General features: G+C 24.8%; 9 protein-coding genes across 9 annotated transcripts, besides 4 other annotated features; 7 read left to right on the forward strand and 2 right to left on the reverse strand.

The window, feature by feature from the left end:
- Window positions 1–1,731: 1,731 nt before the first annotated feature.
- Window positions 1,732–1,915: a repeat region.
- A 324-nt stretch (window positions 1,916–2,239) lies between these two features.
- Window positions 2,240–2,745: a repeat region.
- Window positions 2,746–2,776: 31 nt separating this feature from the next.
- Window positions 2,777–7,526: a repeat region.
- Window positions 7,527–8,115: 589 nt separating this feature from the next.
- Window positions 8,116–8,775, forward strand: EHI_125600 (uncharacterized protein; the record flags this gene model as incomplete). Its single annotated transcript, XM_651427.1, has 1 exon — window positions 8,116–8,775. One exon carries the CDS (start codon window positions 8,116–8,118, stop codon window positions 8,773–8,775), a length of 660 nt encoding a protein of 219 aa, XP_656519.1.
- Window positions 8,776–8,844: 69 nt separating this feature from the next.
- On the forward strand, window positions 8,845–10,484 carry EHI_125610 (uncharacterized protein; the record flags this gene model as incomplete). Its single annotated transcript, XM_651426.1, has 2 exons — window positions 8,845–9,833; window positions 9,896–10,484. 2 exons carry the CDS (start codon window positions 8,845–8,847, stop codon window positions 10,482–10,484), a joined length of 1,578 nt encoding a protein of 525 aa, XP_656518.1.
- Window positions 10,485–12,040: 1,556 nt separating this feature from the next.
- Window positions 12,041–13,348: a repeat region.
- A 194-nt stretch (window positions 13,349–13,542) lies between these two features.
- On the reverse strand, window positions 13,543–15,252 carry EHI_125620 (chromosome partition protein smc homolog, putative; the record flags this gene model as incomplete). The annotated part of the gene is made up of 1 exon (XM_651424.1): window positions 13,543–15,252. The coding sequence occupies one exon, from the start codon at window positions 15,250–15,252 to the stop codon at window positions 13,543–13,545; it is 1,710 nt and encodes a 569-aa protein (XP_656516.1).
- Window positions 15,253–15,387: 135 nt separating this feature from the next.
- EHI_125630 (uncharacterized protein) lies at window positions 15,388–15,828 on the forward strand (the record flags this gene model as incomplete). Its single annotated transcript, XM_651423.1, has 1 exon — window positions 15,388–15,828. The coding sequence occupies one exon, from the start codon at window positions 15,388–15,390 to the stop codon at window positions 15,826–15,828; it is 441 nt and encodes a 146-aa protein (XP_656515.1).
- A 211-nt stretch (window positions 15,829–16,039) lies between these two features.
- Window positions 16,040–17,774, forward strand: EHI_125640 (uncharacterized protein; the record flags this gene model as incomplete). Its single annotated transcript, XM_001913442.1, has 3 exons — window positions 16,040–16,114; window positions 16,204–17,374; window positions 17,431–17,774. 3 exons carry the CDS (start codon window positions 16,040–16,042, stop codon window positions 17,772–17,774), a joined length of 1,590 nt encoding a protein of 529 aa, XP_001913477.1.
- A 615-nt stretch (window positions 17,775–18,389) lies between these two features.
- On the forward strand, window positions 18,390–21,220 carry EHI_125650 (PIWI, putative; the record flags this gene model as incomplete). The annotated part of the gene is made up of 1 exon (XM_651422.2): window positions 18,390–21,220. One exon carries the CDS (start codon window positions 18,390–18,392, stop codon window positions 21,201–21,203), a length of 2,814 nt encoding a protein of 937 aa, XP_656514.1. The 3' UTR covers window positions 21,204–21,220.
- Window positions 21,221–21,333: 113 nt separating this feature from the next.
- Window positions 21,334–22,611, forward strand: EHI_125660 (acid sphingomyelinase-like phosphodiesterase, putative; the record flags this gene model as incomplete). Its single annotated transcript, XM_651421.1, has 1 exon — window positions 21,334–22,611. One exon carries the CDS (start codon window positions 21,334–21,336, stop codon window positions 22,609–22,611), a length of 1,278 nt encoding a protein of 425 aa, XP_656513.1.
- Window positions 22,612–22,675: 64 nt separating this feature from the next.
- On the reverse strand, window positions 22,676–24,069 carry EHI_125670 (DnaJ domain containing protein; the record flags this gene model as incomplete). The annotated part of the gene is made up of 2 exons (XM_651420.1): window positions 22,676–23,197; window positions 23,257–24,069. The coding sequence occupies 2 exons, from the start codon at window positions 24,067–24,069 to the stop codon at window positions 22,676–22,678; spliced, it is 1,335 nt and encodes a 444-aa protein (XP_656512.1).
- Window positions 24,070–24,277: 208 nt separating this feature from the next.
- Window positions 24,278–26,485, forward strand: EHI_125680 (exocyst complex component sec15, putative; the record flags this gene model as incomplete). Its single annotated transcript, XM_651419.1, has 1 exon — window positions 24,278–26,485. The coding sequence occupies one exon, from the start codon at window positions 24,278–24,280 to the stop codon at window positions 26,483–26,485; it is 2,208 nt and encodes a 735-aa protein (XP_656511.1).
- Between the last annotated feature and the right edge of the window lie 14 nt (window positions 26,486–26,499).

A 26,499-nucleotide genomic window follows, 5' to 3' on the forward strand; every position in this document is an offset into this window, starting at 1 on the left:
TTTAAATATTAAAATAATTAATATGAGAAAATATTAATATTATAAATAATTTCTTTTTGTTTATTGAAGATGAAATAAATAATTTAATCAAATTTTCATTCTTTAATCTTAATTATTTACCAACATTATCATCATTCATGCAAATTAATAATCCATGAATGAAAATATAATCATTGTCACTAAATAAATAAAAAATAATTGTTTAATGGAAATTAAACAACTGTAATAATAAATATATTTCAAAAGTAGTGTAAAATTATTTATTCATTTTTTTTTTAAATTCAATCATAACATTACAAATTTATTTTTATTTAATGATGTTTGAATTTCAAACCAATAAATAAAAACCAACTGTCATGTTAAATTATCGATAAATTTATTCGTTTATTTTTAAATATTTTCGTATTCATTTTATTTCAAAAATACATTTTTAATGTAAAATTAAATAAAATAATATTAATAGAAAATTATCTTATAATAAAATAATGGTTATGTAACAATCGATAAAATATTTTATTTTTAAAAATTATTTTGTTGTTTTTCATTTAAATAAAATATAAGGTGATGAATATTTAAAAAAAAACGTAGAATTATAGTTATTTATTTCAAATGAAAATGAAATTTTTTTAATAATAAATAATTATTATGTTTAATTATTATTTAAACAACTAACAACAATTAATGAATATTAAACAAATTAAATTATTTATCAATTGAAATACAAGTGATTGAAAAGTATATTTTGTAAATTCAAAATGAAGAAGAATGTTTTAAAAGAAAATAATACCGCAAAACCAGAAATTAAAGAAACAAAATGAACGTAATGAGAAAGTGATAAATAAGAGATATTTATTATTGATACGTATGTGTTACAAGACACAGAAGAATGAAAAGAATATATATATATGAATAAATAGTTGATTATATATAAAAATATAAAAAAGAACTTTAAATAATTATATTATTTGAATTTTAATCAAGGCTTTTATAAAATAATATGGAATATTATTTTCCAATATCATAAATTTAGAGATATGTTTGTATCGTGTTGATTAACTACTAATGTTATATTCATAAAGAAGTTCATGAAGAAAGGAAGAAAAGAAAAATAGATAAATAATAACAAAAATTGTTGGAATTTGTCAATAAAATAACTAGAAAATAATCAATTTCCAATATAATTTAATGATTCAAAAAGTTCATCTTATTATGATAATACAGAAAGATAAAATGGAATTGTAAGGATATTGACAAGGAAAAATATTAACACCAAATAATGAAGAAGAAGTTGAAAAAGAGATGATGCTTATCATAGCATTAACGATGAAAAAGATAAAAAAGAATAAAACATTAAACAAGAAAAGAATAACCAAATAAATCAAATAAGTGAAATAAAGAAAAGAAATAAAAGAATGAAATATATAGAAGAAATTAATTATTGTGATTTGGAAATTGAAAGAACTGAAACTAAATAACTTATTCTTCCTAAAAAATCAACTGGAAGAAGAACAAGAAAGAAATAAAAGAAATAAATAGAAAATAAAATTACCAAAAATATTTATGTTTGTAAAATAAGATATTGAATTTGTTGATAAAAAGGAACTAAAAATAACGTGTCAGATTTGTTCATCATAAAGAAGAAATAATTGAAGAGATAATAAGTATGTGTAATGATAAAACAATCTCAGAAATATGATTCTATTTCTACAATACAATTTGATGAAATAATTTAAAAAAGGTCAATTATTAGATATATCCATTGTTGGATTTTCTTCATATTGAGAAGTGTTTATTTCAGTTTCTTCAATATTCTCTATTGGTGTAATAGATTTCATTTCTAACATGCTCGCATTAGATTGTTCTTCTTCTAATGTGCTACCAGAATATTTGATGATGTAATTTAAAAACATTAAATAAATTAAATGAATTTTTATTTAAATTTATTTTCAATAATTTAATCTAAAATATGATAGTTTATATTTTAAATAAACAATAATTTAAATAGAATGAATAATAAATGAAATATTTAATATATGAAATATGAAAGTTAAATAATATTTTATTTATTGAAATATTGATTATTTATCATTATTTTATTTCATTTCATTTTGTTTAAATTACCTTATTCTCATTAATATTCATTTCATCAATTTATTAATATTGGCTATTAATTAATTTGAAAATACAACATTGATTCATTCTTTCTTATTCATTTTCTTCTTTTTAATTTGCTCGAATATGACACATCTGAAACACCATACCAACATTAATACAATTCATACTTCTACTCTACTAGTTGTTATTTAGTTATATATAGTGTATTTGTAGTAGAAATGTATTAGGGAATGCTGCAAATGACGCAGCAAGATATTATGATAGAATATTACATGGTTGTAATATAAGGATCTAATAAAATGTGGGTATTACTAAATGAAATTATACACGAGAATATAGTAGTAATGAAATGATTCCTTCTCCCATTCATAAAATAAGAAAATGTTTAAAATTAAGGTAGAAAACAAACAAAAGCTTAAAAAAAAGAATTAAGCAGAAGAAGTTTGAAAAAACCTTAATAGGAAAAATAAAACAAAGAAATACTTTCCTCATTTTGCAAGACAATCCTAAATGATAGGTTCAACACAAAGATTACTCTTTTTTTTAAACAGCGAAGGAATGGGATTAGTCTCACCTAAGCTAGGAAGAATAGATGAAAATTGATTAACACTTAATTAACTAATTATTTATTTTTTTATCTTTTTCTTTATTTATTTTTCTTTCCTTTTCCAATGCAGGATATAAACAAATTTTATTGCCATTGTTATGGAGTAATGCCTTGATGTCTTATAAAGAAAACCAAACAAGACATAGAAATACAAGTTTAATGTCAATAACAACAATAAAAGATATTACGATTACAATAAAAGATATCACAATTATGATAAAAGAAATACCAAGAGAAAAGGGGTTAAAAACAACAAAGACAAAGAAGAACGAATAAAAAACAGTGTAAATACTGGAATAATAATGAATATACAAACAATAGACATAGATAGTTAACAATAAAAGAGATACATGAAAGAATAAAAGGAATAACAAGTAAATAAGAAAAAGGAGAATATTCAGAAATACTCAAAAAATATGAAGGTAAAAGAAAAAGATGATATGATATTCTCCAAGAAGTATATGCAATCAAGAAAGAAAAAGAGAATTGAAAAAATGCAAGAAGAGTTTAATGAAAGATGAAAGACTGGGAAGAAGACATCCAAGCAATCGAAACAGAAATCAAAAGCAGAAATCCAATCAAAGAATTACAAGAAAGATGTAAAATGGCTAAAATAATAAATGAAACAGAAAAAGAAAGAAAAACACAAGAAGAAAATAAAGAAGAAACAAAGAATGAAGAGGAAAATTATAAAGAAAAAGAAGAAATTAAAATACTTCAAAAGCAGATTAAAAAATTAAAAGAAGAAATTAAAGAATATCAAGCAAAAAGAAAGGAAGAAGAACAAGCCATCTCAGATGAAATGATGGAAAAAGCAAAAGAAAAAGTCAGAAAAGAATTTGAAAAAGAAATAGAAAATATGAAAAAAGAAATCAAGAAAGTTCAAACGAATTATAATGAAAAGAAGAAAGAAAATGAAAAACTAACAGAAGAAAATATAAAATTACAAGGTGAAATAAATGAGATAGAAGGAAAATCATGGAAATGAATAACAAAGAAGAAACCATTCGAAGTCTGAAAACCACTAAATGGAAATTACAGAAGGAAAATGATGAACAAAAGGAGAAAACTGAAGAGCTGAAGAAAAAAGGTGAAATACTGGAGAAGAAGAATAGTGTGTTAGAGGAAAAAGCGGAAACACTAGAGAAGAAAGTTGAGGAGCTGAAAAGTGAAATAAGAGATAAAGAAAAACAAATCTCTGAAATTCAACAAGCAGCAATAATAAGTCATGAGATTGCAGAAATAACAAGAGAAGAATTAGATAACACACAAAAAGAAAATGAAACACAAAAACAAATAATATCAAAACAACAAGATGATATTGTAAATTTTATCTCACAGAAGGAATTAGAGAAGAAGAAAACGATGACACTTGTGATAAATACACAACCAATATTGAGGAAAGCATCATCAGGAACAATGGAGATGAACGAAACTACTCCTATGAAAAAGACAGTAGTGGAAATCGAAGAGAAAAGCACTGATTGTCAAAAAACAAGAGATGATAATCAGACAAGAAATACAACAAAACAAAGAAATAGAAATTTAATTGAAATGTTGTATTGTTTCGCAATTAATTGGTTAAATAAGAAATTATATAAGAAATTAAGATGGGAACAAATGGAAAGTATAATAAAAGTGACAAACATCAATGTCAATAATGAAAATGAATATATTAAATATATTAAAATGTCACATAAAATAAAAGAAAATACTAAACAGTACATTAAATTGAAAGTAAATGATATAATAGAAGGAAGAGTAGAGTGTAATTTAATAATAAAAAACATCATATTAAAGAATAACTCTACAGAAATTGATGAAGAATACATTAACATTCTCATCAATAAAATAAAAGAAATGAAAGTAGAAAAATGTACAACATTAATTACTATTTTCAAAGAAAAGAAGCTGACGAATTAATAAAGGAAATTAATAATAGATGGGTATGGTCAGGAAGCAGAATACATGATCTGCAAGATGATATGAATATTTCAATGACTATGCACCTCTATCTCCAAAATAAAATAATAAGAGATAAATTTGATGAAATAAAAGAAATACTAAAGAAAATAAATAGACTAGAAGATTTGGTCAAGGGAAGGAAATGGTACAGAATCAAGTGCATCATGAAATTAAAAGAATATGATGAAGAAGGAATAAAAGTCAAAGCACTAGAAAGAATAAAATACCTAAAATATATGATGACAATGATAAAAGAAAGAATTAAATTTAATAAAAATGAAATAATCAGAATCAATACAAATAAAATCATGTTTAATTCTAACAAGAAAATTAGAATAAGGAAGAAACAAAAAATGAAATATACCCAAATAACGATATTACTTTAGAATATTGGAAATGTTATATGAAACACAGGTGAGATTAAATAAAGAAAATTGGAAAATAAAACAAATCACCTCGTGGAATGAAAGATATAGAAACTATGATAGTGTCATAATAACAATAAATGAATTAAATATAAGTATAATGAAAATAAGTAACTGGAAAACACAATGAATAGACACTATATATGGGTATTATTGGAAAAGGATGTCATCATCAAGAGAAGCCATTCTCAGTATCTTCAATGAATGGTTGAACTTCCCTGAAAACATCTCATTAGATATGGTAAGTGGAAGAACTTTATTAATCCACAAAGTGATATGAATGATGTCACTAATTATCGTCCTATCAGTTGTACAAATGTAATTATGAAAGTATTTACCTCCATATTAAAAGAAAAGATTCACAGAAGACTTAACATGAATTGTGAATCATTTAAAATCAGTAAAAATCAACTGGGATGTAAACTACAGTCTTTAGCTGCTAAAGAAGGAATAATTAATAGTTATATGATGAAGCAGCAGAAAGAAGAGAAATACCCAAAATATGTGAAGTCATATTATGACATTAAGAAAACATATGACACAGTAAACCACGAATGGGTAATTGAATCATTAAAGTATTTTAATTATGAGTGTGTCATCATTGACATTATTGAAAGTATGATGACTAGATTGAAGATATTCATCGGTTATAAATTTAATGAATATCTAGGCAATATTAAATTAAATAGATGAATTTTACAAGGTGATTCATTATCCCCTCTACTCTTCATCATACAGATGAATGTAATTTCTCAAATCATCGAAGAGAAATTCCCAAAAGCAAATCATACATTATATATGGATGATTTGAGAATAATGACGGAAAATAGTGAAGAAATGTGAATAATTAACAATGAAATTAATGAAATAATAAGTTACATATTGAAATGAATGAGAAAAAGTCAGGAATGGTATTAAAAAACATTAAAGAAATACCAAATGGAATGCAAAACATCCCCGTAATTGAAGGTGAGGACTTGTATAAATACTTAGGAATATGGCAGTCCGATGAAATTGATGACACCTTCAATTGTAAAACCATCAAAGAAAAATGATGATGAAGATGGAAGAAATAAACAGTGATGAGAGTAGTAATAGAAGATATAATACTAGAATAAACACAGAAGTAATCCCTATCTTCAGATATTCAGCATCAGTTGTAAATTTGAAAGTAACTTAGATAAAATGGATTTGGAGATAAGAAAATATTTAAGAAATGGAAAATACAATGATTCAACTCCAAAGATCGACTGTATGTCCTTATAGAAGAAATAGGTGAAGGATTAATAAATATAAGGGACGAATATGTTATTGAATTAATTAGAACAGTGATGTACTACTGTACCAGAGAAAATGAAATAGGAAATAACATATTAGATAGATGGTACAGTAAGAAATGAATGTGGAATAGAATTAAAAAACATTAAGTCATAAAATCCCAGAAACAAAAATAGAAGAAATAATAAATGAAGGGATTGAAAAGAAAAAAGAAAAAGAAGTAGTAGTAGAAATAAAGAAATTATTGACAAATACATCAAAAAATGGAAATGTCATCAAATTAGTGACACTTCAGAAGATGGTTTGAGTCAAAATGAGTAGATAAAACTACTACAGTGAAAGCATGGAAGTTAATCAATATTAAAAATGCATTTCTTCAATTAACTAAAATGCAAGATGGAGCAATATTTTGTGGGTATAGGAAAGCAAAAATAATGAAAAATGAATGAATAAAATATTACACACTTTGTAAAGACAAGATAGCAACAGTAGAGCACATTCTACTATCTTGTATTGGTCATAAAAAATCACAAATAGAAAAACATGACCATATAGGCATAATAATCATATTGATTAATAAGAAAATATACAGGAAATAATCAATATAAACATCCTATATGAAACAATGTTCAAATATAAAGACATCACTATGATATTGAACAAACAAATCATGCCTAAAAGTGAATGACAATATCACAAAATACAAGACATATATTTATTAGATAAAAAGAACAAAACTTGTCTATTATTTGATATGACTATTGTGGCTGATCACAATATTAATTGAGAATATTGGAAGAAAATAAATATGTATAAGGAATTAAAGAATATTCTAAAGAAAATAGAAAAGTTAAAATATGTCAAAATAATTCCAGTAGTAATCTCAATTAATGGAATAATAAATAAAGAAAGTATCAGAATAATTAAAGAATTAAAGAATTAACATTGACATCGAAAAAGAAATTAAAAAACATTGTAATAAAAAACATGATAGAAGTCATGGAATACTGCTTCTATCACAACCAAACATACTCAGTAGAAATGCTACAAGATGAAGATGAAAAGATGGGATTGGTCTTAAATAGATAAGAAACAATAGAAGTTATTTCTATTAACACTTAATTAATTGACTTTTATTTTTAAATTATGAAATAAAATAGGTTTTATTTTCACTTTATCAAAAAAATTTATATTAACCAATTAATTCATTATATCATATCAATTTATTTTAAATGTAATATAAAACCATTTTAAATAATGAAGAAAAAAAACAATTATTAAAGAACTATAAAAACACAATATAAGAATAACTTCAAGAATTAAAATAAAATTACTTTCTCAAAACAAGATAAATGAAAAATAAAACCTGGGTTTTATTAAGTCGTTATTTTTTATCTTGGGTGATTTTCTTTTTAATAATATTTTTTTTTTTGAAATGGGTTATTATTCATTCTGTAACACTTTTGATACAAAATGGGTTATAATTAAAATAATTCTTCAATAAAAATTAACTAGTCAAAGAGAGGAAAAATAAATGTCAAATATTAATTTATTTCTATTTGAGAATATGAATGAATTACTAACAAAAAATTTTAGTCATTTTGAAAATATTAAACTACTTTTTCGAAAAACCAAAAAAATTTATTATTTTGTTTTAAATAACACTAATAATTTTTGTTAATACTAAAAATTTATAAAAAAAACTTGAAAATAAAAAAGTAAAAAATGATTGGAAGAACAAAAACTCGACCTTCTCTTCAAAACTCAAAGAGAGACCCACATTCATTGAAAAGCATAAGAGAAAAGACACATCAAAAAAACAGTAAGTGTGAGGCTATTGGATTACAAACTTTTTTTTATGATGAAGATAATGAACGATTAAGACAAAAGAAATTGGAGTATCTATTTAGTCAGTTAATTCGTTATGTACCACAATTTAATAAAGAGGCACAAATTGCATTAGAACATATGTTACAGTGTGTACTTTATGCTATGAAATATGAACCTACATTAAGAATAGGTTTTGAACCATATCAATATGACTCTGTAATTAACACAACCGTAATAACAGAAATGCAAAAAATTATTCAGTCACAAGAAGAAATAATTAATAAATTAACTGAATTAACTGAACGCTTTAATAAATCAAGATTGACTCGGTTTAGTGTTAGTGCACCAAATTGTGATCTTTCTGCTATTGGAAATGAGTCTCTTGTTGATACACAAATTAAAATCCCTGATATACTTGATTATTGCTCACAATATATGATGACAACAAATCATGTTCTTGATTATGTTGCTAATGCAAATGCTCAATTAGATAGAACAATAATTACTTCAGGTGATTTTACTGTGTATGAAGATCTTTTAAATGCGGTTAATTAATAAATTACTATAATTAAATTAGAGTTTTGTTATTTCAAAATTTTCCAAAGATATAACTTTCAAATTATAATGAAAAAGTCTATTACTTATAAACCTTCTTGTTTACCACATAAATCTTCTAACTCAATAATTATTGATACTCATAAGATGATTAAAGCAATAAATTCAAATGACCCTCAATTTATTGTATTAAAAGAAGCAGCCATTAAATATAATTGTGTGTTATTATTACCACCTGCTTCATTAGTAAAAGACTTAGTCATAACACCAAACTTATTAGCTAGCCATTTAATTCTTCTTGACACATCTCATAAGTTTATTACATTATCATATGTTCCTGGTACAGTTCAAGATTCTATTATTCGCATTTACCCACCAATTCCATATTCAACATTTTACCCAAGACTTTTAGAAGAGGCAGAACAAATAATAAGAAATACTACTTCTAATAACTGTGTTTTAATAGAGTCTGTTGATTCATTATATTGTGGAGAACACCATTTAACAATGTTACATATAAGTGATGTAATAGTATACCAAGGATGTGAATGGAAATGGAAACAATGTTCAATATATGATAATAATGAATATCAAATAGAATTATTTTTCCAACAAAAAATTGAATTATTAAATAAAGAAATTACATCAATGAATATGGATATTAGACAACAAACAAGAAATATTTTAAATGAAGAAATTGTCATTTTCAAAATTATTAATTTAGATAATTCATTACTAAAACAAATTGAAGCATTTGTATTAAAATTTCCTCTTATAGTTAAAGGAATTTCACTTGAAGAACGTGAAAAGATTATTAGTCAATATTGTAATGAATTTTGTGATAAAATAAGAAAAGATCAAATGTATTGTGTCATGAATAATATTAGGTTAAAGAGTGTTTTAAAAAGAATGATAATTACTCGGTTATATCCATATTTATGGCAACCTTCTATTTCAGTATTAGAAGGAACAATAATAAATTCTACCATGATGGATTTAAGTATAAAAGAAATTATGAAACTTCATAATTTTGTAAGTTTAAAACAACTTGGACTAAGGTTTGTTATTATTGTTTAAAAAAAATAAAGTATTTTATTACGTTAACACTCACTCTTTAAAGCAATAAAAATATTCCTTCATTTTCTGAAATAATTGAATACATTAAAGAAGTAGATGGCTTAAGATGTCCAAATGATAAATTACAATATTTAAATGGAATAATATTAATGGTTGAACAAATATGTAAATTTCTTTATACTCCGAATGACGTAGATACTCTTTTAAAATTTATTATTATTAAATCTCAAATGCCACACTTTGCATCAACTTTACGTTATATAGAAGTATATAGTGACAAAGAAAATAAGAAGTCTATATTAAATACTTATAATAAAGTTTTAGAATTTTGTTCTAGTCTTTGTCAAAATTCTTTGCTTATTGATGAGCAAACATATGACGAAGAGATTCAACGAGTGTCAAGTGTAAAAGAAATTAAAATAGATTGTGGTCCACTTGCATTAACTGATGTTCAAATTCTAGGATTACTTGACCTTACAACTACTGAACAACCTATTCAACTCGATGCTGTTCTTAAAAAAAATCCAGAAGATATTAGACAAGAAGATATCCCAATTCTTATTCATTTATTAAAACAATTTAATGAAGAAAATATTGAACTGAAGAAGCTGATTGCTGCTAATGAACAATAAAATAAATATAACATTATATTTTACTATTGTCTTTTGATTTTATAATTAATACTTTCCATTTTTTTAATTGTGTCTTGATTTGAAATATGTATTTAATTATTTCCATCCATTTTCTTGAAAAATAGAATTGAGAAGAATAAAAATTACTATAGCTATTGATTTTTCTGTTTCATTTTGTTTATTTCAAATTATTTCATTCACCATTTCTATTGACTGTATTGCTCATAAAATAATTCTATATTTCTTTAATACTTCATTAAGTCTTTTATGTTCTTATTCTTAATATCTTTTATCATTATTTTATATTGTTTAATAATATTTTATTCTTTCATCTTTCTTATTGTTTCTTTATTGATTATTCTATTTATTGTTATTACCATTGAGTTACTTACATTTTATTCCATTATTTTCTCTTAGTGAATTTTATCTATTTCTACTTATTAATAAATGTCAGAATTATCTTTTTATCTTATATTCATATTTGTTTTATCTTCTATTTAAAGGGCTAGTTTTTTTATGAAATATTTATTTTTATTGATTATTTCATATTTCAATACTTTAATTATTTCTTTATTTTCTATTCTTCTTTTGTTTTTATCATTTTCAATTTTATTTGAAAAATAGTTTTATTTTACTCTATTTTTTATTCTCCATTTATTCATTATATTTTTAATTTTAGTTGTTCTCAATACATATTCATTTATTAATTCATGTTTCTCAATTTGTATTTTCTTATTTATATTATAATTTATTAATATATATTCATTTGTTGTTATTTTAATATTACAAATATTACATCATTTATTTTATCATTTGACGTACTTATTAGTTTGTTAATTCATATGAATATATTATTTTTTTGAATTAATTTCATTGTTTGTACTTATTTCTTTTTATATTAATATTCTTCATTATTTTGTTTATTATTTCTTATCATTTCATTTTCATTGTATTTTATTATTTCACCATAAATTCTTTGTTTTTTATAATAATATTATGATTAAAATTTTCTTCTTGAATTATGCTCTTTGTGATTATACTAATTACTTTATTTTTTATCATAGCTAGGTATTTTTGAGAATGTCTTTTGGTATTTATTTCATTGTTGTTGTCTATTGTCACATATTTATTGTAATTTTTTAAAAATATACTTGATATTAAAAGAATTACTAATAAAATACAAATTAATAAATAAATAAAGATATAATAGTGCTTTTATATTTTAGCATTATTTCTGTTTATAATATTATTCATTTCAGCATGTTATCACATTTTCATTAGTTTTTATGTGAAGTTTTGTTTTGAATAAAGTTGATTTTTTATTCATTTAAATTCACGTGAATCTTATTTACAATATGTTTGTGTTTGATAATTTATTTATAGACAAGAATATTACATAGTCATAATATAAAAACATTAATCTTATTAATTATATAATCAAAATGCATACTGTTGTTGTAGTATATCAATTTTATTTATTATTTTTTATTCAATTTGCTCTACTGAAAATATAAATATGTTTGAATCATTTATTCTTATAACTTTATCAATTTTAGAATTAATATATAATCTAAAATTGTTTCTTTTTAGTAAGAAGTGTTTATTTAATTTTCTTCAGCGTGTTTTGATTATAATTATATTTATTTGATATGATTTTACAATTATTTTATTATTCTATCATATTATCTGAATTATTTGTGTAAAACATCAAATCTTTCATATTTTTTATTATTATTGTTCGTAGGATTTTGGGGAATTCTAATTGTAATTTTAGTGTTTTTAATCTTCTTACTGATTCTTTATGTATTAGTCCATTTATTGATAATATAATAGGTATTATTTCTAAATATATTATTTCTCTATTGTTTCTTAATTTCTCTTGTAATTCTTTGTATTTATTTATTTTATGAATGTAATTTAATTCTAAATTATTATCTTGACATATAGCAACATCTATAATATATCATTTCTTTTCTGTAATATTTTGATAATATATATCTGGTCTTCTACCATGGAAAGAATTGTCACTAACCAATAAATCTTTATTGTAAGTTATTATCATTTTATCATTATTAATACATTTATGATGATTATTAAAATCAATTGAATCAAATTCATTAAAATGTGTAATTAATATATGTTTAAATATTTGTTTACAAACATAATCATGTTTTAATATTTGGTTCTTTTTCATTACATCCTAACAATATATGACTAATAGATGCTATTGTGTTAGGGCAATGTTTACAGTATTTTAAAGCATCATTTTGGAGTATTTTAGATTTAATACTTCCTGTCATACTTACTCCTTCTTGCATCTTTACTACTTTGAGGAATGCATTTCTTTTTATATTTAATGACATCCATGTGTCTACTGTTAATTTCTTATCATTGAAAGTGCCATTTGTACATCTTATATATTCACCACATTTCTTTTCTTTCCATTTATTTAAATATCTTTCATTTAATTCATTATTTACCCATTCAAATACTTCCTTTACATTGTGTTTTCTTTCATTTAATTCTATTATCTCCATTAATTCATTAAAATTAATCTTCTTACCAAATGTTTTCTTCATTCTTTTAATTATTCAATTTGGATTTTCTTTTATTGCTTCTATCATTTCTCCTATTCCTGTGCTTGATTTTTATATTTTAAATATATTCTTCTTAATTCTTTAGCACATTCATCTCTTGCTGACATTAATCATATTCATATTTCATTTATTTTAACATATAATCTACTTTTGGGAATATTTCTACTGTATAATTGGAGGTGAATTAATGAATTTCTCATTTGTTTATCTATTTTCTCTAACTCATGTAGTTTATATTTGACAATACTAAATCAATATCTTAATTTGACTGTATATATTTTTGGATAACTATATTAAAATAATTTAAGTTTCATATTAACTTTATAAAGATAAAAAAAAGAATCTTTCATATTAACATTTTATATTAAAAAAACTTAAATCAATAAATACATTATTATTGAAGTATTACAAAGAAAAAACAAACTAATAATATTGTCATTAAAAAAGCTCAATCAAATCAATTAATTTTTTGGAAGGTATGATGATTGTTGAATTCCAACCTCTTTAAAAGCATTAAATACACTTACTTTAACATCTTTCATTTTTTCGTCTACAATTTGAATTTTATTTTGATATTCTTGAATATAATTTTTATACACTTCTATTAAACGATTATTCTTTTCTAGTGTTTTTTCTTTAATAAAATTAAGTCGTTGTTCTTGTTGAACTCGTTGATGATTAAGTTCTTCTATTTCTTTGTTAAGAAGAGCTAATTGATCTCCTAATTTAGTTGCTTCTTTAAATTCTTTTTCATATTCAGTACGATCAATAGAAGCATACTTTTCTTCAATACTCTTAATTTCTTCTTCAATTTTATTTCTTTTAGTAATAATTATTTTCCATTTCTTTTCAGTAGTATTAATCGCTTCTTCTATTCCTTTTTCAACTTGTTTTAATTCATCGATTTCTTTTTTGATTTGTCCACTTGTTGTATTTAAATTTTTAATCTTTTCTTCATTTGCTTTTTGAATTGTTTTACATTGAATAATATTTTTTTGAAGAACTTCTAAACTGTTTTGTATATTTTCAAGTGTTACTTTATCCATTAAATTATTTTTATCAATTGGTACTTCTTTTTCAGTCTTTTTAATTAATTCTTTGACTTGTTCAATAACAATATTAAGTTCTTGTTCTTCATTTTTTACAGCAATAATTTCTTCTTTAAGATGTTCATTTAATCGATTTATTTCTTTCTTTTGTTCTTCGTTTTGAATTTCAAGCATTTCAAGGTCTTTTCCTTTTCCAACTTTACTGTCCAATTGTTTTTTTTCTTCGAGAACATTTTGCAACTCATTTTTTAAGCTTTTTTCTTCACTTTCTCTTTGTTGTAAAATTCCTTTCTTTACATCTCTTTCATTTCTATAATTAATTCTTTCTTCTTCAAGGACTTTCCTTTGATTTATAATTTCTTCACATTGTAACTTTAAATTTTCTACAGCATATGGAACATAACTCATCTCATTTATTTCTTCATTAAGTCTTGATAATTTTAATGTTAAATCATCTTTTAATGTTTCTAATTCACTCATTCTTGTACTTATCATTTCTTCTAATTTCTTTGATACCATTAATTCTGTTTGGTGATTTACACAACTCTGAAGTGCACATTGTTCACATTCCATTGCAATTGTTTCTTCTACTAATTCATCTTCATCTAATAAATCTTGTTTCATAGCATCAATTCCTTCACACACAACATCTCCTGCATCTTTTAACCAGGTTAATGACCCTAACATAAATGACCAACAATGTGGAGCTGAAACATGTGACAATTGATTTGCATTAAAATTATGACCTAACATAGAAAATAATAATGACAATGTTTGTTCTTCTCTTCCTTCATGAACAACAAAGTTAGGAATAATTCTCCGGGCTAATAATTCAACCATAATTATATATTCCCTACTTGTTGGTAATTCTTCTTTTATTCTTTTTAAATCTCTTAGAGTTACCTTATAATTTTCTGTTTGTGTTTTTGTTAAACAGTAATCCTCATAGTTAAGTTGTTCTAAAAACGAAACTAATTCATTCCATTTTTGAGTACGATACTCAACATTAATATGCCATGGTCTATTATCAATATGTTTTGGTTGACTAGTAGACATAAAGTCATGAAGTTGATAAAACTCATCAGCTTTTCTTGTTTTAATCTTTGTCCTATTTGATAACATAAATAATGATTATTGCTTCTAATATTTCTAAGATCAAAAAGAGAAAAAGAGATTGAAAAATAGATAAAAAGAAATGAAAAGATAAATTCTTAAAAAATAAAAAAATCTTAAAAAATCTCTTCAAAACCCTTTATCATGAAACGTTGTCTTGAAAGTAATGGAAAAAAAAGATTACAAGATGAAAGTGATGAACAAGACATCTGTGATGATTGTTGTTGTGATAGAGACTTCCCTGAGTTATCTAATTTTAAAATGATTGGGAAGTTTGAAGGAAAAATTAAATTCTTCAATGGAAACTTTGAGTTTGATGGAAAATTTGATGGAACTGTTGAATCAAATCAAAATGAGGTTTTACCAGAAGGTGAAGAGTGTAACTCTGAAGAGCTTGAGTCTGCAAAAAAGAAATTGTTAGGCAGTAGTGATCAACTTCCACATAGTTCAAAAGAAGAAGAAGAGGAAGAAGCACTCTCTGTTGCTTCTGATGATTCAAGTGAAGAAGAAAAACCTAATAAAAAGCATTATGATGCTGCTAAATTACAAAATCCACCAACTGCAGAAGATTGCAAAACACAATAATTTTAATTTTTTTGTTATTTGATTTAACAATAAAATAATGATTAATACAATGATTTTAAGAAATATAAACATAAAATAAAGTATATAAAAACTATTTCGTAGTTTTTTTTCGTAATTATATATTTTTATTATTTTATATTAATTTTTATTTAAATTTCATATTATTGAATAGATGAACTTAATAATCTATTAATCTGTTGTTTTATTTTTCATGAAATATGTATTTATTCTTTTACTTCTTACCTCACTGTCAAAAGCAAAAGTGTTACAAAACTCTCCATGTTTTGTTTGTTTTTTTATCTATTACAGAATATTTAATTTTAAACTTTAAAAATAAAGAGAAATAAAATTTATTAAAAGAAATTAATAACATAGCCAAATTATCATATTGAAAATTTTAAAAATGTACAAAATAAGAATGGACTTGGTTTGTTATCTCCTGATATGAAAATAGTTCATGATTGTTATCAAGATGTTCCTAATCAAGAAACAAATATTATGGGGTATTCCGCACATACTAAATGTTATGTTTCTACTGGAATGTTTTTTGAACTTTTTCATGAAAAAAAAATTCCACGTTGTGGTCAATGTTTAGAACTTCATAGTGTAAGTCTTAAAACAACTCATTGTATTATTTCTGGTTCATTTGAGATAACTAACACTATAAATAAATATATCAAATATACAAATAAAACTATTGTTGTTGACCCTGATTTATTTATGATGTTATCTGGTTTTCATAAAGAAACGGCTACTGATGTGTTACCTGCATCAATTAAATATGTCGACTGTTTATATAAAACATATCCAGCTGCTGTATTAACAAAAGTTGATAATAATATAACTGAAATAGTTTTATTTAATACTAATGTAATTGTTGAAAGTTTACTATTTCAGCAATCATATCATTATGCTGATATTACAACAACAAAATTTACTTTATCAACTCCAACTAAAAATGGTCAAATTGATACTGATAAAATATACCAAATAAAATTATTCAATTTTATTGGTTCTTCAATTTTTATTAATATTAAATTTATACCTAACATTACATTTATCTCTTCTACCCCATTTCCAATAACTTATAATGACTCAACTTCTTTGTGTTCTTTTATTCCACAGGCAAATATAATTCTTAAAGATGGAATTATGGGAGGCGTCTCTGAAGATATTGCTGATGATGATTTCTTTTCATGGGAAATTGGATATCAACCAACAGGTGATCCATTACCGTATATTCCATTAACAAAGAATGACCCATCATTTATTTTTGAGAATGAAATTGTTGGTTATTCTATAAAATATCCAGTACCTATTAGAATTAGTGAACATTACCACTATGTTACTTTAATTACTGAGAGTGATAATCCTATCAATTTAACTTATCCAAAAATTTATTCTCTACATGGATATGATTTAAATAATCTAGAATCATTCTCTTGTGGTAGTTTAGTTTTCGAGTATAATATGACTAAACAACCAACAAATACATATAGATTAGAATTTCGAATCAATTTGCTATTATCAAAATGCCATGGCTTTTGTTTGTTTCTTTTTATTCTTTATCATTATTAAGAAAGAATTGACTCACACCAATAGCTAACTTCTATATCCTTAGGTTTAAAACTACAACTGGAACAAAAATGACAATCATAGAAAATTATTGGACTAACAAAGATGCTTTGAATTATACGGTTTGTAATAATTCATTTGAGTGTGAAATAGAGGATGAATGTGACCCATCTGAATCAAGTTTAAGTCCTTTGTCAGACCAAATACAAAAGAATTATACAAAAGGGTGTGCTCCATTTTGTGGCGTTTGTCCATTTGGATATTCATGTAACCAAGCTGCAAGATGTGTTAAAAATTCAATTCATAATACAAGAAGTGATAGCTTAAGTATCTTCATTGGTCTTTCTACAATTCTTTTAATGTTAATTTGAATTGTTTGTTTATATTATTTTAAGTTGAATGGGTATAATCTCCTAATCACAATATTTAATCTTTTTTTATTTTTATTAGGTAGAACTTAAAAGTTTTATTCCATAGAACAAATAACTAGTATCCACTTATCTCAATTTTACAACTTCTTATTGTCTTAAAATTTCCTACTTTCTTGATGACAAAAAAGAAATTATACAAAAGTAGGGTTTGGTTGCAAGTCGTTTTTATTATTAATAGAGTCTACATTTGATAATTCAACAGCTTACAATATCTGTAATGTTAAGAGTAGTAACTATTCAATTGGGTATGCTAATGATTTATCAACAACTGGAAAGCAATAACATAATTTTGAAAAAAAAGAAAAGAGAAATTATATAATTCATAACATCACAACAAATAAAACTTGTGTTTGTTTCAAATTTATTGAGACATTAAAACTCAGGAAACAAAACTTATTGTTTCAGACAACACTTTAAAAATTTCCAGAAAAATCTGTTTTTAGAGTAATATTTTAAAGAAAAACTATAGAAAAGAAGAAAAATAAAAAGACAAGAAATAATGAGATCTAATTTAGCCAATTATATAAAAGGAACTTATCTATAAAACCCTATATAATGCAACCATCAATTCACGATTACTTCTCAAATGACCAAACAATTGATAAACCAGTGCGTGAGAGAATTGACAAAGATTTTTATGCCTCTCTTCCAAAAAAACCAGTTGAAGAACCAGATTGCCAAAAAAAGGACGTCTATTGTAATGCTTTTAAAGTTAATTTCTCTTCAATGAATTTAATAAATTATGAAGCTCGTTTTGAGCCAGACACTGAAAATACTTCATTAAAGAGAGCACTCCTTTTTGCCCATTTCCAACGTAGAGTTATTACTGATGGTAGAATGGTTTCAGTTCCAGAAGAAGTTCCAGAAGATAGACGAAACTTCCAAATTAAAGCAAGAAGTCAACAAGTTTTTGAAGTTGAACTTGTACCAGCTACTGGATCAAATGACCTTGATATTCAAAAAGCTAATATGTTATTAAAATCAATTATTATTGATGGAAATAAAAAAATGATTTCATGGAAAAAGAGTTTCTTTGATGTAAGTAAACCAGAAGAATTTACTTCTGATAGAGGAAATAGACTTGCTGTTCTTCAAGGGTTTTCATCTACTACACAAATCTTTGATACAGATCCATATCTTGTCATTGACAAGTCTTTTAGATGTTTGAGAACACAAACTTATTTAGATTCAATTCGTTCAAAAGATCAAGATACAATTAAAAAAGAGTTCCAACCAATGGTTCTTTATAATAGTCAAACTAAAAGATTAGAAAAAATTGATGATATTGATTTTGGAAAAAATCCAAGCTTTAGTTTTACTCGTAAAGATGGAAGTTCTGTTTCTATTGCTGAATATTATAAACAACGTTATCAAATTGAAATTAGAGACATGGACCAACCATTACTTGTACAAAAGAAAATAGAAAAAGATTCAGAAGGAAAAGAAGTTGAAAAACAACCATGTTATTTTGTTCCAGAACTTATGAGACTTACTGGTATGTCAGATGATATGAGAGCTGATAATCAATTTATGAGAAAATTAGCTGATTTGTTTAGTGCTGACCCACAAAAGAAAATGGATTCACTTAAAAGTATTGTTGATGGTAATATACAAAATATTCCAGACCTTAAACAATGGAAAATTAATGTTGAAAGAGAACCAGCATGTTTCCCATCTTATGTATTACACAATCCACAAATTATTTCAAAGAGTAGAAATATTGATGTGCCAAGTAATCGAGATTGGAGAACTGATATAAGAAACTTTAATTTTTATGATTTAAAACCATTAGATAGATGGACTGCTATTGTACCAAGTCAATGTATGAGTGAATTTAATTCATTTGAACATCAACTTGCTAATTTCTATGATCGTATTAAAGTTTCATATAGACAACCTAATATTATTAATTTAAGTGGAACAAATATTGATCAATATAAACCAGATTTAAAGAATAGTTCTATGGTATTAGCTGTTTCAGTTACAGATAGTATTTATGAACAAATTAAGAAGTTTTGTGTTGATGAAAATGTTCCAACACAATGTATTAAACCAAATACTTTAAGAAGACAACCACCTACACCAGTTATTCAAATGATTACATTACAAATGCAATCTAAGATGGGAGGAATTCCATGGAAAACTGAAATTGATTCAAGCTTTGCTGATGGTATGACAGTTGGTATTGATGTTATTTCAGCAGGCAAAGATAGGGAAATTGTTGCTATTGTCAGTTCAGTTGATAAAGACTTCACAGTTTATAAAAAGAGTTCAGTTGTTGAAAAGAAAGGACTTCATACTGCTGGAATTCATATTGGAGAATTTATGAAGAAAGCTCTTGAATCATATACTGAATATAATGGAAGTCATCCAAAGAAAGTAATTATTTATAGAGGATCTGCTAATACTGGGGATTTGAAAAATATTCAACAAGGAGAGTTAGTTGAAGTTAAAAAGGCTATTACTGAATATGACCAAAGCATTCAATTTATTTATATTACTGTGAATAATAAACATGATATGAAATTCTTCTCAAAAGATGGAAATAATTTTATTAATCCATTACCTGGAACTGTTATTACTCAAGGAGTTACTAAAACAGATGTATTCCAATTCTATTTAGTTTCTCATGTTCCAAGAAAGGGATTAGTGAAACCATCAATGTATTTTGTTTTAGAAAATACTATTGAAAATCTTTCACAACTCTCTCTTTATAATTTTACATATGAACTTACTCATTTATATTTCAATGGTGCTAATTCTGTTTGTTTCCCAACACCTTTGTATCAAGCTAATAAATTCTGTAAAATGTTAAATGATTGTGGGTATGTTGAAGGTACTAGAAAATCAAGTAGAGGAGGAAATGGTGGTTTCCAAAGAGGAGGAAGAGGCTTCGGTGGAGGAAATGGACGAGGCAGAGGCGCTGAACGTAGAGAAGACAGAAGAAGAGATGATCGTGACAGACATGACTATGATCGTAGAGATGATAGAGATAGAAGAGATTATTATGATCGTAGAGATGATCGTGATAGAAGAGATTATTATGATCGTAGAGATGATAGAGATAGACATGAATATGAATCAAGTAGAAGAGATGATAGAGATAGACATGGATATAGTTCAAGTAGAAGAGATGATAGATATGACTATGAATCAAGTAGAAGAGATGATAGAGATAGACATGGATATAGTTCAAGTAGAAGAGATGACAGAGACAGATATGAAGAATCTAGCCGACGTGACGATAGAGATAGACATGGATATAGTTCAAGTAGAAGAGACGACAGAGGAGATAGATATGATGACCGTTCACCAAGAAGAGATGATAGAAGTTCAAACAGAAGAGATGATAGAGATCATCATCACTAATTGATTAAAGTCTAATCAAAGAAGAATATTTTTAAGCTTTTTATTATTTATAAAAGAAGAAAATTTTTTTTAAATTAAAAAAAAATAAATGAAAAAAAAAACTTAAAATTCTGAAAAATCATATTATCGAATGGTATTTCAAATACTATTATTTATTGTCTTTACTTATTCATTTGAAATGTGGCAACTCACTGATATTCATTTAGATCCTATGTATACTGTTGGGAGTGATCCATTAAAATTATGTAGAGAAGGAAAAGGGAATGCAGGGAAGTATGGAGATTATTCATGTGATGCAAACATGGCATTATTAGATTCATTAGTTAAATTTATCAAAAGAAATACTGATGTAAATGGAAAAGTTATGGTTTATAATGGTGATATTGTTTCACGTGCAATCCCTAAATATAATTTAGATTATGTAAAACAATCGATCGTTAATGCTACTGCTTTATTAAAGAAATTTGAAGACTTTTTCATTATTCCTATGTTAGGAAATCATGATGTTTATCCTGCTAATCAAATGGCTATTAATTCTCAATGGATATTTCAATTTGCTGCTGAACAATTTGCTCCTTTCTTATCACAAAATGCTATTGAATCATTTAAACATGGAGGATATTATACTATGCCATTTCCTGCACATTTAGGTATTAAAGTTCCTTTAAATGCTGTAGTTCTTAATACTGTTTTATATTATAATTATAATAAACAAACAATGGATTCTACAGATCCTTTAGGACAATTTGAATGGTTTAAAACAGTAATGGATGGATATAGAAAGACTGGACAAAGAGCTATTGTTAGTATGCACATATGTCCTGGAGTGGCTGAAAGGTTTAATTATTCAGACCAATTATATCCACAATATAATGATAGACTAGTTGATTCATTAGCAGAGTATAATGATGTTATTCTTGGAGTATTATGTGGACATTTACATACAGATACTTTCAGAATTTTAAGTAAAGGAAATAAGAAGGTAATGGCATTTATTGGACCGTCTGTAGACACATGGTTAGGAACATCACCTTCAATAAGAAAATACGATGTTGGAAATGGACAAGGATATATGAAAGAATTTAAGAATTATCACTTCCAATTACGACCAAAAAAAGATAAATTAAAACCTAAAACAACTATTAAACAACCAAGTGATGGATTTAATAAATGGAAATTCAATTATGGATCATCGTCAGAGTATGGATTAAAAGAATTAAGTCCTAAAGAATTTGAAATTCTTGCAGCAAGAATGGATAAGGATCTTCAATTATTTAATAAATATCATCTTCATTTTAGAGCAGATACACCAGGATTTACTTGCAAAGGAAATTGTAAAAACAATTGTATGTGTGCTGTGAGATATCCAAGACAGAATGAATTTGCAAATTGTGTAGTTTGGAATTAAGTCTTATCAATTCTTTCTTTTGGTTTCAGTTGATTGCAACATTTTTTTGATTTTAAATAATAAATTATAATTTGTGATGCATTTCTAATATTTCTCTAAAACCAAACATTAAAACACTTAACCCATAACCAATTGTTACTGAACGAAAGAAATACATATTAGTGTTGATAGAACAAAATAATAATTCCATTAAATATGTAAAAATTGATATTCCTACTAATACTTTCCAACGAGAATCACTTTTTTCAATTTCCCATTCAATTGGTTGACGAATTGATACATCTTTACAAAGATCAGCAAAAGTCATTTGAGGAGGGCCAATATCAGTACAATCATGAATGATATAAGAACCACCAAATCGAATTTTTTTTGATGTTTTATGAATAAGAGCATTTTTTATAGAAGGACCAGCAACTCTAATACATAATGAAGCAATTAAAAAATGAACAACTGCAGTAGAAAAGAAATAAACTAATATTGGTGGAAGGAATTTATAAACAACTAATGATAATATAAAAGTTACAAAAACAATTATATATGAAATTGGTTGAGAGTTTAAAGGAAAAAATTGAATAGAGACTGTAATCTATTCACATGAGTTATGTTATTTTTAATATTTAAAAGATAATGAAATAGATAGCAAACATATTCTAATGATGATCCAATTAATGAATCAACTATTCCATGGAAAAACCAAAATGCAAATAAAACTAATAATCCATATTGAACATCTGGAACAGCATACATAATACGTGTTGCATTTCTAAAAAAATGAGAATTTGTATCATCAGATGCACACACTCTCATAAAACATGAAGTTGTTAAAATTGCACCAATTGCTATGTTAAAAGAACCAATACATAAAGGACTATGAATAGGATGTATATATGAAAGAAAACAAAGGAATATCCATACAATAAAAGAATAGTCCCAAGAAAGAGTATGACCATCATTTATTATTAATACCAATTCTGAATAAATAAATATATGATCAACTATTCCAGTTTCAAATTGATAAAAAAATTGTAATAAAGAATATATTGATGACATTATTAAAACTACTAGGGTTGTTTTCCATGGAATTTGTTTTGTTAAATAAATATGACAAATTGTAGATGATATAATAATTAATGGTAATTGCAATAGATGTTCTAAAAGAATAAGAATTAATGATATAAATAACATAATCATTCTGTTTTGTTTTGATAATTGTTTTTGTGTTATTGGAATATTAATATATTCAGCTACATTTACTGCATTTTTTCCATATAAATTATATAATATTCTTTTATGTGGATCTTCTAAGACTGAATATGCCTCTGCAATAGCATTAAATTCAGTTGAATTTGGATTTCTATCTGGATGATATTGTTTTGCTAATAAATGATATCTTCTTTTAATTTGTTGCAATGAAGAAGAAGGTGACACGCCAAGTATTTTGTAGTAGTCATCATTCATTGACTAATTATTAGTTCTTTTTTAATTTTTTATAATAATTATAATATAAAAATGTATATATAACAAAAAGAATTACTACAACAAAAAATGAATGACAATACTAAAACTGTTTTGTAAAAAAATTTAATACGTTATAATCACTAAAGAACTTAAAAAAAAGAAGAAAAAAGAATAAAAATAGGTCAAACATCTTAAAAATCAAAATAGAATGAACGGAGCAAAAAATCAACCAAGTTTGACAAAAGAAAAAAGAGAACAATTTTCTGATGTATTGTATTCAATCTCTCATAGTGAGAAGTACGAAACAGTTTTAAAAGAAGTAATTGAAAATGGAAAAGAAAATGATCTTGAAGCAGTTCTTCAAGAATATGTTGATAAAAGAGAAACGGAAATTCAAACTATTTGTAATGACCAATTCCAAAAATTTATTGGATGTACTGAACAATTAGGAACTGTTAAAGAAAAAATGATTAAAACACAAGAACGGTTAGAAAAAACAAGTTCACAAGCAAAAGAATCAAGTGATATTTTATTTAGTAAAATTAAATTATTAAGTAATAATAGAGTTTCGACTGTTAATATTATGAAAACATTAGGTTTTGTTGAAAAATTAAAAACTATATTAGAAACAGTTAAAGGAATTGAAGATGATATTAGTAATGGTCATATTTCAAAAGCTTTCATTGTTTATGATCGTTTAAGAAAATTACAATTATTTGAACAAAATGAATATAAAATTATTCAACTAATTAATTTAAGACTTGAAACTATTAAAAGTAGTATTAAAAATAAAGCTATAAAATTATTTGATAGATGGTGTGAAGCTGTTAATGAAGATAATGAAAAAATTGGTATTTCAATACTTGATCATAACAAAGAACTTATTGTTAATAATGCCAGTTCTAAAGAAGAAGATTATGACGCTTTTGAGAAATCAGAAATAAATTTTGTTTGGTTATATGAGGCTTATTTTATTCACATGTCTTTTCATACTGAACAAGATTTTATTAATCAATATAAAGATTTACAAGAACAACGATATACAGCAATTCAAAGTTATCCAAATCAATCACTTCAACAAATGTTAAGTAAAATGTTAGGATTTTTCGTGATTGAACATCAAGTTCAACAAACAACAGAAAATATTGTTAAATCTGAAGATTTACAAAAAATGTGGGGAGATGCTGCTCAAAAACTCAAAACATTTTCTTCTGGTTATCTTAGTCTTAAACAAGGACTAGACGTTTTCCTTAAAACTAAAGATCAAATGACATATTTTATTAAAGCTGTTAAGGTTTATGATTATGATGCTTCTCCTTTAGTTGGTGCATTACAAAGTATTTTTGCTAAATATGCTATTAAAATTGGTGAACAATATTATGAAAGATTAAAAAATGAAATTAAACCAGAATTATTCCAAGCCACTGCTCCTACTACAGAATTACAAAAACAATTTATGACTCTTATTGAAACTACATCAAATCCAAATATGAAAAGTATTACATTACCAACAATATATTCAAGAGCTTTCTATCTTTGTTTAGAAAAATTGGTACCATTTATTGAGGAACTTGAAAGATATGAAATGGAATTAGACATAGCACTAGAACCAATATGTGGTACAATGCAAGAATATCTTTATGAGCTTTTAAAAATTTATCCTGAATTTTTAAAATCAAATAATAAAGCAACATTACAAATAACATACCAAATTTTGGTTGATTTAGAAGGGTTTGAAAAAACAACACCATTAATTTGTTCATTAATTTCTGATCATTTTGGTAAACGATTTAGTGACTTAACCAAAATTGCTAAAGAGTTTAATATTAAACAAAAGACTGAATCAATTTATAAAGGAGTAAAAGAATGGATTTGTGAAAAATATTTCAATACGATACAAGACTTTATGAAAACATGTGATACAATGTCATCAATTTCATCAGAAAAGTCACATGAATTTATAGACTCTATTATTAACTTTACTAAAAATCAATTTTCACAATTATCTATTTTATCTCCAGTAGTTGTCTCAGAGATTCAAACTCAAATGTTACAAAAATTAAATGAGTCATTAACCAATCTTATATCTAATTGTCAAAAATTCAATTGTAATTTTATTAAACAATTCCAATGTGACATTAATGCAATTGAAAACTTTTGTATGTCTAATCCTACATTTAAAAGTCAGGTTTATACCTTTGTTTGGTGTAAACAAGTATCAACATTCTTTAATTCACCTCATCCTGAAGAGTTTTTAGTTGAAGAAACAAGAAATAAACTTTATAATAAATTATCTGATAAAACAGAATTAACAACATTAATTAATAAATTTGATACAAATAGTCTTCCAAGAAATGACCCTCGAAAGAAAGCATATAGTACAGTAAAAGGACAACTCTCAAAATTAAAATTTTAATTGAGAATTAAATT

This window comes from Entamoeba histolytica, genomic scaffold (genome assembly GCF_000208925.1).
Source record: "Entamoeba histolytica HM-1:IMSS scf_1104750518221 genomic scaffold, whole genome shotgun sequence".
Classification (NCBI taxonomy): Eukaryota; Evosea; order Mastigamoebida; family Endamoebidae; genus Entamoeba; species Entamoeba histolytica.